This window comes from Macrotis lagotis, chromosome 1 (genome assembly GCF_037893015.1).
Source record: "Macrotis lagotis isolate mMagLag1 chromosome 1, bilby.v1.9.chrom.fasta, whole genome shotgun sequence".
NCBI lineage: Eukaryota > Metazoa > Chordata > Mammalia > Peramelemorphia > Peramelidae > Macrotis > Macrotis lagotis.
In genome coordinates, this window is record NC_133658.1 from 565,152,074 (window position 1) to 565,168,535 (window position 16,462).

General features: G+C 35.2%; 1 protein-coding gene across 4 annotated transcripts in view; it reads right to left on the reverse strand.

Annotated features, from left to right (window-relative positions):
* Positions 1-16,462, reverse strand: part of CCDC191 (coiled-coil domain containing 191) — a 99,133-nt gene that overhangs the window by 79,985 nt on the left and 2,686 nt on the right. For 3 of the 4 annotated variants that reach the window (XM_074214550.1, XM_074214551.1, XM_074214552.1), the window contains exons 2-4: positions 15,547-15,585; positions 6,397-6,538; positions 1,744-1,893 (exon numbers count right to left, since the gene is read on the reverse strand). In XM_074214550.1, the coding sequence (XP_074070651.1) occupies positions 1,744-1,893; positions 6,397-6,538; positions 15,547-15,585 (331 nt within the window). The remainder of the gene's footprint in view (positions 1-1,743; positions 1,894-6,396; positions 6,539-15,546; positions 15,586-16,462) is intronic. The other variant, XM_074214553.1, reaches the window with a different exon arrangement.

The following is a 16,462-nucleotide window of genomic DNA, read 5'->3' on the forward strand; positions in this document are numbered from 1 at the left end:
AATTTTGATTAAAAAAAGATATCTTGTAGTTAGAACAATAGAATGGAATCAACAGAAAAATTTGGCAATGACCTAAATATAACTCTTTTATTTGTGTACAAAAATTGATCATACAAGAAGATAACTAGCCTGACAACAGTTTAATGCAAAAAAATAACAACTAAGAACTTTGTTCATGAGCTTAACATGTATGTGTGCAAATGTATATGCATACACATGCATGCACGTGTATGTGTATATAGGTATGTGTGCATGTATACATGTTATTTACATCTCAACTTTGAATTGCACATTAATAGAAGCACTGCATTGAAATCAAAAGAATTCACAGTCTCCCTGTACTCTGTGAACCTCATCTGCAGTACTGCTTTCAACATGAGACTATATGGCTTAAGATAACACAGATTGGAAAGCATGGAGAAGAAAGTGATCACAGTGTGTCCAGAAATCAAGAGCAACTGGGGAAACTGGGAACATTGAACTTGAAGAAATTAGTGATGATTTGGTGAGTGACCGAAGGAAATTTAACCAATGGACAGAACTGTCCAAGGCAGCTTTTGACTCATTATGAATATGGGTAGAATCTTCTGAAGCTAATTGAAAAAAAGAACCAGTTGACCTAAAAAGCATTGAAGTTTTTTTATCCACTGGATTTAGTCAATTATTCAAATTTATTCAAACACTAGTCTTTAGGAATGCTGTAGAAAATACTCCTAAATAAGGAAAAAAGTCTAGTCTAGAAACTCTAAGGTTCTATGGCCCCTATAAAGTCAGGGCCTTAGACATGGATCTCACAAGACTGTGATCAAGAGATTCTTTTATTTGTTTATTTGTTGGGTAATGGGGTTAAGTGAATTGCCCAAGTTCACACAACTTGTAAGCTTCAAGCCTCTGAGGTCAAATTTGAACTCAAGTCCTTCTGACTTCAGGGTCAGGGCTCTATCCACTGTGCCACCTAGCTGTCCCTATCAAGGAGTTCTTTCAAACTCTGTAGTGCAGTATTGTACTACAGGGAATACCCAGGCAGTGGTCACCATTATCATTCACTGGGGAAAAAAAAGGATCTCTGAGGAAGATACTCAATAGACAGTCCAGTCATTTGACTTGTTTTCATGATACCTAACTTAATCTTTTTCTTTTTTTTTAATTTTTTTTTTGCAAGGCAAATGGGGCTAAGTGGCTTGCCCAAGGCCACACAGCTAGGTAATTATTAAGTGTCTGAGGCCGGATTTGAACTCAGGTACTCCTGACTCCAGGGCCAGTGCTCTATCCACTGTACCACCTAGCTGCCCCTACCTAGCTTAATCTTAAAGCATTTAAATGTTATTTGGCAATGATACATTAGTCATCCTCAGCATCAATCTCCTCTTATGAAAGGTGGAAAGAGACTTTAAGAATTATTATGTGCAATGATTAATAAAACATGAGAAGATGGTTTAGAGAATAACTTTGTTATGATTATAAGTAGAATTTTAAAACAATGTAATTTTAATTATAGCTGGAACTAAAACAGTATGATCTTTGGATCTTTTGTCTCATAAAGTATCATAAATATATTTAGGTTATAGCATAAGGAATTAAAATAGAACCAGGATAAATATGACCATTAAAACTAGAAATAAAACTAAGGTTACACTAAGTATGACAGTCAAATTGTACTTCAAAAAATCTCAAATAATTCAAAGATTATTCAGAGAACTAATTTTAGAGCTTAAAGCTAGGACTTTTCAGATGTGTTCTTACCATCAAAATTTGCATACTTGATAGGTTCAGCTGCACCATTGTCTTCTGGTGAAGAAGTAACATTGGGCACAGTACCTCTATCATCTTCTTTATCACTGGTTAATTCCATTTTAAGTTTTGAGTTCAACCAGTCATTAAGCAGTTCCTGAGCTAATAAGAAAACAAAAATACCTTCCTGTTAGTATTAGAAGCTTTCTGAGAAGCTATAAGGATAGTAAACCATTTACATTTAAAAATTATTTTTTGACATTATGAATTTCATAAATATCAACAAACATATTGGCAAACATCAAAGACTATATAAAACAATAACAACAAAAAAACCAGATATAAGACCTGAGGACAAATACCAAGAAAGCCATTTCATCTCTGTTGGCCTCAGTTTCCTCACTTAGAAAATGGGGATCATAATAGCACTTACATTGGTTTATGAGGCTCAAATAAAATTCTAATTGTAAACCATTTAGCACAATGCCTAGGTTGAAGTAAGCACTATATTAATGCTGGCTATACATATTCTGTGAAACCACACAACTCTGTCCTGTCCAACATCCATTTTATTTTATTTGGTTTTTGCAAGGCAAATGGGGTTAAGTGGCTTGCCGAAGGCCACACAGCTAGGTAATTATTAAGTGTTTGAGACCGGATTTGAACCCAGGTACTCCTGACTCCAGGACCAATGCTTTATCCACTGTACCACCTAGCCCCCCCCCCCCCACATCCATTTTAAAGAATGTAGACAGCAAGTTCACGATGGTTACTGAGACTTTAGTGTCAATATTAACCTGTTTGTTCACGTCTCTGAATCTATTATACTGTGTATTTAAAAAAAATGTTTCAATGACCCACTTTTCTTTTTGTATTACACTTCTATAGTTCCCCTTCTCACTCTCAAATTCCCCTTTCTACTTAAGAAGGAAAAAAAAAACAACCTCTTTCAACAAAATCTATGTCTGAAAACATATAGCTTAATTTGGCTCAAGTTCCTCACCACTCCATCGGTGCTGGGCAGTATGCTTCTGTAGTTATGATTGGTCATTGCACTAATCAGAGTTCTGGAGTCCTTCAAAATTTGTTTGTACCAATGGGTCCTTTTTTTATTTCTTTGATCACCATGGGGTATGATTCTACATCTGTTTCCATTTAGATTACTTTCTTAATATCCCTAATATCTCCCTAAATTTTTAACAATAATTTTTCAAATGTGGGTATCAATTTTTTATTATCAACAACTATCTATGTGTGTGTATATGTATGCACACATATACATAGTTAATGATAATTAAAAATTCAAATTATTTTTCCATATCTCCACACATACCACACACACACACACACACACACACACACACACACACACACACACACACAACTACTAGGAAAAACTTGCTATCATATATAATGGAAATATAAACAGGTATAAGAAACAGTTCATCTCAGGGGCAGCTAGGTGGTACAATGGATAGAGAACTGGCCCTGGAGTCAGCAGTTCAAATCCAACCTCAGACACTTAATAATTGCCTAGCTGTGTGACCTTGGGCAAGTCACTTAGCCCCATTGCCTTAAATAAATAAAAAATTAAAAAAAAAGAAACAGTTCATCTCATGGAACTGAGACTATAGGATATGAGATATAGTTAGCACAGGGGGAACAGCAACTATAAGTGTACCACTTAGAATCTCATTGGACTTGGAATCAGGATACTTGCATTCAGATCCTGGTCATGTCACTGACATACTTTATTATCTTAGGTGAGTCACCTAACTCCCTGAATTAGAAGAATTTTTGAAAGGGAAGGAAAGGACATTTGTTAAAGATTTGTTGGTTCTGTCACAAATATCTACCTCTTGGGTTATAAACCTTGTGCATCTATTATTTACAAGTCACAATTATTACTACTTACATCACAAGTAACTTGAAACTATAAAGAACTATAAATATATTATTATGAAGCTTATATTGATATGTTTATGATTTGGTGAGACCACTGAAGTATGTGCTCCAAGTCATCCATGTAATCCTGTACATTTACTACAAAGGGGTTGATCCAATGCACTGGGCGGGGGGTCTTCCTCTGGATCTCTTGGCATTATAGGGATAACAATAGAACATGGAGGCTCTCCATCAGTTCTCTCCCACTCTTATTACATGACTGGACTTTACTTGGACCAGTCATGGATCTCTTTGGAGAGAAGTGGGGGCATGGCAGAGCAGATGATAAGACATTCATGCTGGTGATGCCCTCGTTTCCTAGGGAGAATGTCAAACATTACCAATCTCTTTTTTATCTGCCCTCTCTCTTTATCCACTGCTTCCTCCCTTCTTGCCTATAACTTATAGACCTTGTTCATCTTTTAAAAACCTTTACTTGGGGCGGCTAGATGGCGCAGTGGATAAAGCACCGGCCCTGGAGTCAGGAATACCTGGGTTCAAATCCGATCTCAGACACTTAATAATTGCCTAGCCGTGTGGCCTTGGGCAAGCCACTTAACCCCATTGCCTTGCAAAAACCTAAACAAACAAAAATAAAACCCTTCACTTGGACTCCAAGCAATTGTCCTATCTCTCTCCTCTTTTTCATTGCCAAATTCCTGAGGAAAGCTCTCTACACTTATTGCCTATACTTCCCTTTTCCTTGCAATTTGGTTTTGATGACACTCTTATAACTAAAAATAATTTTCTGTCAAAGGTTAACAATGATCTCATAGATTTCACTCCTCTTGCCTGCTCTTCAGTGTACTGACTACCTCTCCTTCCTAGATGCTCTCTTTTCCCTGGGTTTTTGTGACAGCCCACTATCGGGGTCTTCTTCCTACCAATTTGACTGCTGCTTCTTGTCCACCTTTAAAGGATTTTCATCCATGCCCTCTTCCTATGTGGAAGTGTGTTTGTTCTCTGCCTATATTACTTTAGTCAAGTCAACTTGTCTAAGTTTCCTTTTGTGTAAACTGGAGGCAATAGTACTTTCAGTGAGTATGTTGTACTAGAAAGAGCTTATACTTGGAAGTCTGTAGGGAATAGTACAATTAGGCTGATTCTGGAAAGGAGAAAAGCCAACTCTACTGAAACTGGAACAAAAGGATAGCAAGGAGATAACCTACATGACTCAATTAGGGCTTGTCACCAACAAATCAAATTAGAACTCTCTGAGTTAAAGAAATTTTTAAAAGGGTAGGAGGTTTTTTCCTCTTTATATATTCTCTCAGTGATCCCATCAGCTTTCATGGTTTTAATCATCTCTATGCAGTTAGATTTCTAAACCTACATATTCATCTGTTGTTTCTTTTCAGAGTTCCAGTCTTTCATCACCAACTGGACATTTCTACTTGAATATCCCACAGGCATTTGGAACTTAACACATCCCAAACAAAACTCATTATTTTCCCTAGAAACCTACTCCTCTTCCTAATTACCTATTTCTGTCAAAAGTACCACCATTCTTCTAGCTACCTGGAGTCATTCTTTTTTTTAAATTTTACTTTTCTCCAGTTACATGTAAAAAAAAAAGTTTTAACATTCATTTTTAAAGCTTTAAATTCCAATTTCTCTTCCTTCTTACCCTACTCCCCCTCTCCCTCATGAGAAAGCAATTTATTTGATATAGATTAAAAGTGTGTAGTAATGCAAAATATTTCCATCATAGTAATATTGTGAAAGTAAACATAGGCCTTCCCCCCACCCAAAGAAATCTCAAGAAAAATAAAGTGAAAAAAGTATGTTTCAATCTATATTCAGACTCCATCAGCTTTGTTTTTAGGGATGGATAATATTCTTTATCATCAGTCCCTCAGTTGTGCCACAGTATTGCTGAGAAAAGGTAAGTCATTCATCTGATTATCCTATGATATTGCTGTTTATTTTGTCTATTATACATTTCCCATTGCATCTATTATTTACTCATGTAAGTCTTTTCCAGGATTTATTGAGAGCATCCTGTTTATCATTTTTTTTTTACAATTATGTACTGAGGCTTAATAATTCTAGATCCACTATATCTTTCATATCCATTCCCTTTTCTCTATTCATGTGCCAACCGCTCTAGTTTGCGTTCTTATAACCGCTGACCTGGATTATCAGAATGACTTCCTAATTGGATTTACTGTCTCCAGTTTCTCCCTTTTCCCTTCTCCAATTTACAGAGCCCCAAAACTGATAATCCCGAAGCACTGATTTGGCCCCATTCACTCTCCTTGCTGAAGAAACTTCAATGTCTCCTTATCTTTTAGGATAAAGCACAAACTCCTCTATTTGACATTTACAGTATAAGATAATCTGGCTCCAGTCAAACTTTCCAGATAGAAAAAATTCAGATTATTTATCCCTATTTTTCCTGTTTTGAACTCTATGATCCAATCAAATTTACTTCCTTGCTGTGCTCTATATATAAAATCCCACTTAGAGGTTAATTGTTTGTTATATCAGATTTAGTTTTATTTTTAAGGTACATACAAACATAAACTGACCTGTCAAAAATTCAAAATTAAGTTATGCTGTATCATAACTTATTTAACTTAGAGAAAGCTAAGATAAATAAAAGAATCTAAGAAATCAAAATTAAGTATAAGAGAAATAAAAGCATCCATTCTGAACTTCTAAGAAGCTCTGTGAATTAAATATGGTTGCAAAGTATCTTTAGAGCCTTTAATGCCTCACCTTCTTCATGGGCTTCATCATGGTCCACAAGTTGCTCTTTTGTTTTTAAATCTATGATTCTGTCCAGTGGTTTTCTAGGAACATCTGAATTTCTTGGAAACAATACTTCAGAAACTGCAAATTCTGAAGCCTTCTCAACCCTCTTCAAATAAAAAAGTAAAAAAAAAATTAAGATGACAAATATTTTGCTTAACAAAATTCCTATTCTATATAAGAATCTGATTCTCTACTGATGCCTAATCTTTCACATTTAATTTCTAAGAATTTCTAGTTTACCTTCTACAATTTAAATGATTTAACACCCAGAAAAAAATCTTTTGGTCATTTTTCATCAGCAATATAAAACAAACTGATAGTTCACCTAATGTTATCCAGTGTTTATGTTCTTTGGGTTTTATATCATGAGATTTTTAAAAATTAAGGTAGTACTCACATAAATACTATTGTAGAACTAATGAAACCTAGATTTAAATATTGCTAACTTAATTCCATAAAATTAAGGTTTACATAGAAATATTTCTCCAGAAGGAAAATGAGAGAATTATATTCCGGGTGGCTACTTGTGAAAAGCAACCAACATACTTTAACATATTTTAGAATTTGCAATAACCTTAGAGTTTAGCTTCTGTTCCTGAGATATAGGGAGTATAGACAAAGGTTTTTTTTGTGCTAGGGCTGGGGTCTGACCCCTAGCTTATTGCTGGCCAAGATGTTGCCTATGCAGCCCAGGCCTTGCCTTTCCAGAATTTTGTTCCCAATTCAGTCCCCATTTAGTGTTCTCAGGCTTCAGACTTGGTACCCTCCCTGTGGGCCTGAATTGTAGCAAAAAGCCTCCCCTGATTATCCTGCTGGGTTTCCCCACCATCCCGCCTCCTGGGCTTTATTTCCTCTTTTCTCCTAAAGAGACAGAAGATCTTCCACCATGTCTACACCTGAAAGCTTGTTTCAATCTTTTGTGTGGGGGTGTGTGTGTGTGGGGAGTAATCTGTATCTTTAATGCCTATTTAATATTGTGTAGGGAAAAGCTCCGGGACTGAAGTTGGATTTGAACTCATTAAGATAAGGCTTCCTTATTCTAAGTCCAATGTTTTATCTATTGTATCACCTGTTATTTTCAGTTGTATCTCACTCTTTGTGATCCATTTGGGGTTTTCTTGGCAAAGATACTGGAGTGGTTTGCCATTTCCTTCTCCAGCTCATTTTACAGATGAGGCAAGCAGGGTTAAGTGACTTGCCCAAGATCACATAGCTAGTAAATGTCTGAGGTATAATCCAAAGATTTGACATGCCACCCCCAAATGCCAGTGACTTCCAGTGATTACCTAGAGGATTAAATATCAAATCGTCTCTTTGGCATTCAAAGCCCTTGTTCTCCTTCCCCAGCCCCAATCCCAATCCACATCTAGACATAAGACTCCTGAGATCCAGGGACACTGGCCTCCTTGCTTTTCTTGTAACAAGATGCCCCTTTCCCGACTCTGCACATTCACCTGCTCGTCTCTGGGTCTGAAGGGCTCTACCTTCCCCTCTCTGCTTCTTGGTTCCCTGGCGTCCCCCAAATCCCAATTAACACCCCTCCCCTTCTACAGGCAGCCTTTCCTGATCTCTTTTAATTCTGGAGCCTTCCTTCTTATTCCTTCCAATTTATCCATCCATAACTTGGTTGTATGCATTTGTTGGCATGCTGTCTTTCCCAGGAGTCTCTGGGAGCTCTGCTATCTTTTTTTGCCTTTCCTCTTATTCTCAGTGCTTACCACAGGGCCTGGCTCAAAGAAGGTCATGTTTATTAAGTACGCAACATGTCTTTAATTTCACACCATATCTTTTTCAAATTTTTTTTATCTTCTTTCATTTAAACAAGTTATCAATGCTAAAAAATGGGATAACAACGGAAGACTTAACATAGAAACATCACAATGATTTCAAAGAGAAGTGTAGCCAACCTAAATCATTTCATGACAAGAAGACAGGTCAAAACACAAAGATAAGAAAGTAAGATGAATGCCCTAGTAAGCAAGTCCAATTTACTAACAAAATATATGTGGTAGTCACAGAAGCACTGGATTAGAATATACCCTAACTTGTAAAATCAAACAGAGAAGAATGATGAAAGATTCTAGGTAGCATTCACTCAAAAATGAGAGAAGAGGGAAGGGAAAACCATTTTACAGAAAGCTTGGTGAAAGACTCAACTAAGAAAAGCCATCTTATGGACAATTAAGGATGAAAATAGGAGAACAACAAAGAAAAGAAAAATGATCTCCACAAACTCTTTTTATTATGAAGGATACGAGAGTTGCCACACTTGGTCTCTAGCATCACAGTCTCAGGTTTATTTGTTTGTTTGTTTGTTTTTTTACTATATAAACCTTTATTTTTTTTATTAAATATTTTTATTTATTTTAAGTTTTACAATTTTCCCCCCAATCTCACTACCCCCCCACCCCACAGAAAGAAACGTTGGTCTTTACATTATTTCCATGGTATACATTGATCCAAATTGAGTGTGATGAGAGAGAAATCATATCCTTAAGGAAGAAACATAAAGTATAAGAGATAGCAAGATTACATAATAAGATGTCAGTTTTTTTTCCTTCTAAATTTAAGGTAATAGTCCTTGGCCTTTGTTCAAACTCCACAGTTGTTTCCTCTGGATACAGATGTATATTCTCCATTGCAGACAGCCCCAAATTGTCCCTGATTGGTGCACTGACAGAATGAGCAAGTCCATCAAGGTTGATCATCACCCCCATATTGTTGTTAGGGTGTACAGTGTTTTTCTGGTTCTTCTCATCTCACTCAGCATCAGTTCATGCAAATTCCTCCAGGCTTCCCTGAAATCCCATCCCTCCTGGTTTCTAATAGAATAGTGTTCCATGACATACATATACCACAGTTTGCTAAGCCATTCCCCAATTGAAGGACATTTACTTGATTTCCAATTCTTTGCCACCACAAACAGGACTGCTATGAATATTTTTGTACAAGTGATGTTTTTACCCTTTTTCATCATATCTTCAGGGTACAGACCCAGTAGTGGTATTGCTGGATCAAAGGGTATGCACATTTTTGTTGCCCTTTGGGCACAGTTTCTCTCCAGAAAGGTTGGATGAGTTCACAGCTCCACCAACAGTGTAATAGTGTCCCAGATTTCCCACAACCCTTCCAACAGTGATCATTATCCTTTCTGGTCATATTGGCTAGTCTGATAGGTGTGAGGTGGTACCTCAGAGAAGCTTCAATTTGCATTTCTCTAATAATTAATGATTTAGAGCAATTTTTCATATGACTATGGGTTGCTTTGATCTCATCTGTAAATTGCCTTTGCATATCCTTTGACCATTTGTCAACTGGGGAATGATTTTTTAAAAATATGACTCAGTTCTCTGTATATTTTAGAAATGAGTCCTTTGTCAGAAACATTAGTTGTAAAGATTGTTTCCCAGTTTACTCGATTTCTTTTGATCTTGGTTGCAGTGGTTTTATCTGTCCAAAAGCTTTTTAATTTAATGTAATCGAAATCATCTAGTTTGTTTTTAGTGACATTCTCCATCTCTTCCTTAGTTATAAACTGCTCCCCTTTCCATAGATATGATAGGTAAACCAGTCCTTGATCTTCTAATTTGCTTATAGTATTGTTTTTTTAATGTCTAAATCTTGTATCTATTTGGATCTTATCTTGGAATAGGGCATGAGGTGTTGGTCTAATCTAAGTTTCTTCCATACTAACTTCTAATTTTCCCAGCAGTTTTTATCAAAGAGAGACTTTTTATCCCAATAGCTGGACTCTTTGGGTTTATCAAACAGCAGACTACTAAAATAATTTCCTGCTATTCCAACTAGTCTATTCCCCTGATCCACCACTCTATTTCTTAGCCAGTACCAGACAGTTTTGATGACTGATGCTTCATAATATAATTTTAGATTGGGTAGGGCTAAGCCCCCTTCTTTTGCACTTTTTTTCATTAAATCCCCCAGGTATTTGTAAAAGGGGAAATGATAAAAAAAGATAAAGAGACTACAGACAGAAAACACAACTTCATTAGACCAAGTGTATATTTATATGAAGGAGATCCATAAAGGAGGAAACATAATTATGAAGGCACTTAACTGATTCATAAGGTAGTTAAATAATGAGATTCCATGGAAAATAAACTTGGTCCTTATTAATATTGAAAAACAATATCTAAGAATATCAATGATTACTGATTCTTCAGCACAAAAATTTTTATGAAAATCATCTGCATGTGCATTAAATACCTTGTTAGAAAGAAACATGTAGGCTTTTACACATGATACATAACAGACCACATCTTTATTATCACAAAATAGAAAAATATGGTTCCACCGTGCTTATTGTCAAATTACAAAAAAACCATTTGATATGCCAGAGAAAAAAATTGCCTTGAAAGACTTGTTTTTAACAAGGTCTTCCCTATTCACACATCAAAATTACTCAATATTCCTTGAAATATAAATTAGAAGAGATAATTTTGCTAGATGAAATTCCACAAATTCCTCTTAGAAACAAATGCCTATTTAAAAAACACCAATATTTATTTAGCAGTATTATATTGCTCTGAAACACAATAGTCTCAAAGAACTAAAAGCTAATATTCTCAGAAGGAAATGGAGTTATAAATTCTGTGAGAGTGAGCAGTCTAAAATTATATAATAAATAGGGAAATACCAAGAAGAGTTGGTGTAAAGTAGTTTTGTCAAAGTCAAATAGAAATGACCACTTTTCTATGCATTACTGGAAGGAACATTAACATGAGAACTAATATAATTCTACTAAGTTGCAAATTTTATGAATTTGCACTTTTCACTATTGTTCAGCTAACTTGAATTTATTACATAGAGAGGCATGGTCTTATAGTAAATACCTTAGAGGAGTTGATTATGAAGGTGAATCTTCTTGAGTAGCTCTGCTTATGATAGTAGTTAATACTTTACAAACCAGGGTTAAACTCTAGCTGGTGGTGACAATAATATGTAGTTAATCCCTTTAAAGATTTAAAGAAGAGGGGAAAAATCCCAGATAAAATGGACAATTTAAAAAACAAAACACAGAACCTAAGTGAATTATGGATGTCAAGATGCCAATAAAACACTGAAGATCATAAATCGACTCAAAAACCTCTCTCTTCTGGTTAAAAAATTTGCTTTCTGTTCATTTAAGTTGCATACTTTTAAAAATTACATTTTATTGTTATGAACTTGAAAAATGTGAGTGCTTCTATATGCAAAGATGCATAGAAAGAGAACTGCATATGACATCATTCATCATGAAAAAACTGTTTAAAATATTTTATAGATCTCCTTCATAAAAATATTTTGTTTCTTTCCTTGCTTCCTATTTTCCTTTTTTGATTGTTACTCTTGTAATTGCTATTGCTGCTATTATATCCTTGGTAACTACCTCCTGCTCCCCAAGTCCACCCTCATGACAAACATCATCGTTAATTTAAAAAAAAAAACATTTTTTGACTAGGTCAAAAATATTATTCTCATTCTGAATTTCAGTTCACAATAAAAGCTTAGATGTAAGAATTTTATCGGAAATGGCTGCTGAAGTGATTTCATGACCTCCCCCCCTTCTATACCCCCTCCCCCACTTAACTGCTTTTTCCCTTTAAGGCCACTGATTTTTTCCCCAAAACAATGTAAAATCTATGTGATCCTACTAGGTCTATACCCTGAAGAGATGATAAAAAAATGGTAAAAACATCACTTGTACAAAAATATTCATAGCAGCCCTGTTTGTGGTGGCAAAGAACTAGAAATCAAGTAAATGTCCTTCAATTGGGGAATGGCTTAACAAACTGTGGTATATGTATGTCATGGAACACTATTGTTCTATTAGAAACCAGGAGGGACGGGAATTCAGGGAAGCCTGGAGTGATTTGCATGAACTGATGCGGAGTGAGATGAGCAGAACCAGAAAAACACTGTACACGCCAACAGCAACATGGGGGAAATGATCAACCTTGATGGATTCGCTCATTCCATCAGTACAACAACCAGGGACAATTTGGGGCTGTCTGCAATTGGGAATACCATCTGCATCCAGAGAAAGAACCATGGAGTTTGAACAAAGTCCAAGTCCAAGGACTATTTCCTTTAATTTGGGGAAAAAAAAAACCCTGTTATCTTATTATCTGATCTTGTTATCTCTTATACTTTATGTTTCTTCTTTAAGGATATGATTTCTCTCTCATCATATTCAGTTTGGATCAATGTACAACATGGAAACAATGTAAAGACTGACAAATTGTTTTCTGTGGGGGGTGGGGGATGGAAGTAAGATTAGGGGAAAAATTGTAAAACTCAAAATAAATAAAATCTTTAATAAAAATATATAAAAAAATCTATGTGATCAAATAGCATCTAATCAAAATTATCCATTTTATTTCTACAATCTTCTCTACTCCTTATTCAGACAATAACTCTTCCCCTTTCCATAGCAGGGGAAAGTGTTTGAACTGAAAGTTAAGAAAAGCACTTACAACTTCTCTACAACCATTTCAGATAGAACTATTTCAAGAACTATCAAATAATAATGGTGATAATAGACATCTTTGCTTTATTCCTGATCTTACTGAAAAGGCCATTCTATTATTTCTAGATAACACCAGGGCTATATAATACTAATTCTAGGTTTCAGATGCTATTTATCATATCAAAGAAAAGACCATTTATTCCAGGGCTTTTTAAAGATGATGCAGTTTTTAGAAGCTTTTAAAATCTGTATTGATTTTGATATTAATATGATCTATTATGGTTATAGTTTTCCTAAAATTAAACCAACTCAATATTTCTGCTTATAAACATGGTTTTCATGTAAAAGTTCTACATGTAGTTATAGCCTCTTTCTTACACTTTCCTATATGTCAGGGTATACTTCTCATGCATGAGTTAGGAGGTATATTAAGCTTTTCTTCCTCCTCTTAAATTTTTTCCCAACTGTATTTTTTTTTCTTCAAACCAAATCATACCTAGGTCTTGTGATTGTTTTCCTTAATTTCCTTGAAGATGGTAGACTACTGAAGGGACTATTGTTTCTGTTTCTCTTACTAAATGGAAGTATGTTTTCATTCCTTAACTCTTTACAGTTATTCATATTTGCCTTTATAGGTCTCTCGCTCTCTCTCACTTAAAAGTTTCTACTAAGTGCTGATATAAAATTTTGACCACTAATGCTTGAAGGTCCTTTATTCTATTAAAGATCCTTTTATGTTCAGTTTTTCAGGGAAAGTTATTCTTGGTTGAAGCCTTTGTATTTTGTGTTTTTTTAGAATCGATCATTCCACTATTTTCTGGCCCAGAACACAGTTGCTGACAAATTTTGTGTGATCTTGATGATGGTTCTCTAGTTCTTAAATTCTTTTTCTGTTAGCAGTATTTTTTTCCTTTGTCATGGAAGCTGAATTTTGGCTATAATCTTCCTGCTATTTTCAATTTTTTTTTTGGAACATGATTGATGTATTCTTTCTATTTTAACTTTGTTCTCTAGTACTAATAGCTATGGACAATTTTCTTTTGTGATTTCTTTAAATATAATGTTCAGAATTTATTTGGCCATGGCTTTCAGAAGTTTGATGATTACTAAATGAACTGTTCTTGACCTGTTTTCCATGTTAAGTAGTTTCTGATAGCAGATATATGACATATTTTAATTTTTTTCAACATTTTGCTTTTGTTCTAATTATTTCTTTCCACCTCATTAAATCATTGAATTGTCTGTCCCCCATTCTGTTTTTTTGGGTTGTCCAGCATATGGGTCACTTTCTTCCTTTAAAACTATTCTAAGTTGGTTGCTTTCCTTCTACTTTTCCCCTTTCAGAGTTTTTTTTAAATACTAATTTAATTTTTCATTTCTTCCAGATAATTGGAGTTCTTATGGTGATTTTTCTCTGAAGCTTTGTTTATACTTTTTGTAAGGTTATTCTCATCTTCTGGGTTTGCCTCTTGAGCTTCTCCTAATCCATACTATTTCTTCATTATATTGGAGGTTATCTTCTGTTTATTCCTATTTTTTAAGCAATAGTTCCCAAACTGGTATTTTGTGCCAAAGTCTGAACTGTATTCCCTCTCAAATTCTGGAGTTCAGTAATATCTTTTTGGGCCTATTCCTTTTGTAGCACTAATAGCACTAATGACCCCACTCTGAATAGGGTGGTTGATACTGTCCACCTCTGAGTCTCTGCCTCACTCTTTAGTCTCTGCCTTAGGGTCCTGGTGGTCCACTAGGGATGTTACCCATCTGTCTCCTCTTCTTGCTCAGTCTTGATCAGGAGCTGGTGCTATCCCTCTGTGGACCTGACAGTGCTTGTCATATGCAGAATGGCCTCGATCCAGGCCTCCCCCCAACTTGTACTGGCTGCTTAGTTGGCCTTATCTTTTGCGGCAGTGCTTAGTGCTCTGGGGAGAGCAAAGCTGAGTATGGTTTCCTTATGTTATGACCTATTGGGGTTGGCTGTGCTCTGACAGGCCTGGGCTAAGATCCTTCTGGTTTCAATTATTATTTTATTAGCATTGTGTGTCAAGCCCATACTAAGTGCGGAGGATTGAAAAGTAGAAAAAATTATTAAGAAGGCCTCAAAAGGAGTTTACTATGAATGAGGGAACAGCATGTAAATAAATATGTACACGATAAATGTAGAGTATAAGGAAGGTCCCCAGAACTCTAACTGGTTTTCACTCACTCTTTATGCACTCTGATTTCCCTGACCCTAACCCCATCCAAAGTGCCATCACTTATGGCACCTGCGAGCTGAGGACCTTTTACTAGAACTCAAATTGGCTCCTAAGAGCAGTGTTCTCCAGTGCCCATCACATTGCTCTTTCCTGGACTGGATAAAGGAATCTACTGCTGTTTCTCTTCAGTTTTCTTGATCATTACTTTATCTAATACTTCTTAATGGTATTTGCTGAGTATATGTAGGGGAGCTTTCACATTGCCATCTTAACTGGATGTTTCTGACCACTTTTATGAAAAGGTAAAGAATAAATAAGAAAGCATACTTTACCAAGCATAAGTTATCGAATGCACTTTACCACCCTAGATATATCCGTCAGTGGAACTCTAGCTTGAAACCTACCTTATTTCTTTATTATTTTTCAATCCCAATTTTGAAATATTCTTACCTTTGTCCAGTACTCCAAATTCTCCAAGTCAGAACCATGCTGCAAATAATATATTCCAAATATTAACATACAGATATTTCATTTTAAATTCATTTTACAATTTCAAATTATTTTTCCAAGTGACTATAGTCGCTTTTTCTTCACAAAATCATCAAAAAGATCAATAAAAGATTATTGTTATAAGAGTGAATAATGAATTGAGGGTAGAAACTAGCTCTTTTTGGTTTTTGTATTCCTCCAGAAAACAATAGGTGGGCACTCTATAAATGCTTACTGATGGAAAATTATAAACTAATATTAAGAGAAAAGTTTACTTTAGAATACATTTTGTTTTAAAATTTGGTTTGTTATCTTCAATCTCTCTCAAATTTTTGATTCAGTGATACAAGATGCTTGATTGAGGGAAGTGGAACATTATACCAATAACAGTAAAAAATAAATCTGGCTCTCTAAGAGAATCAATTTAAAAGCTTGGTTAGGAAAGAGATCAGTTTTTTCATTTCAATACTGCTACATTGGACTTCAAGAACAAAAGTAACTTCTTTGTGTTTGTGTTTTGTTTCCTGAGAACTAAAGTAGAGAATTAGATTGATTGGGTTTTTTATTTTGCAAAGTAGACAAATAGGGCAGAAATCAAATACTTAAAGTTGAACATCTAATATGCTCATACTGCAACTGACACTACCAGACCAAACTCTTTCCTTCATAATTCCCTTCACTATTATGAGAATAACCTTTAATGATGAACAAAAACATTGCTTTGTTTATAATACTGTTGAGTTGCTAAATGAATAAAAGGAGACTATTTAAGCCAGCAATACAGGGATGTGAGAAAGCTAAGACTTTTTCACTTCCAAGCACCTGAAAAATATTAAGAAATGCAGCTGCTCTACTCAATAACTTCTCACTACATTCA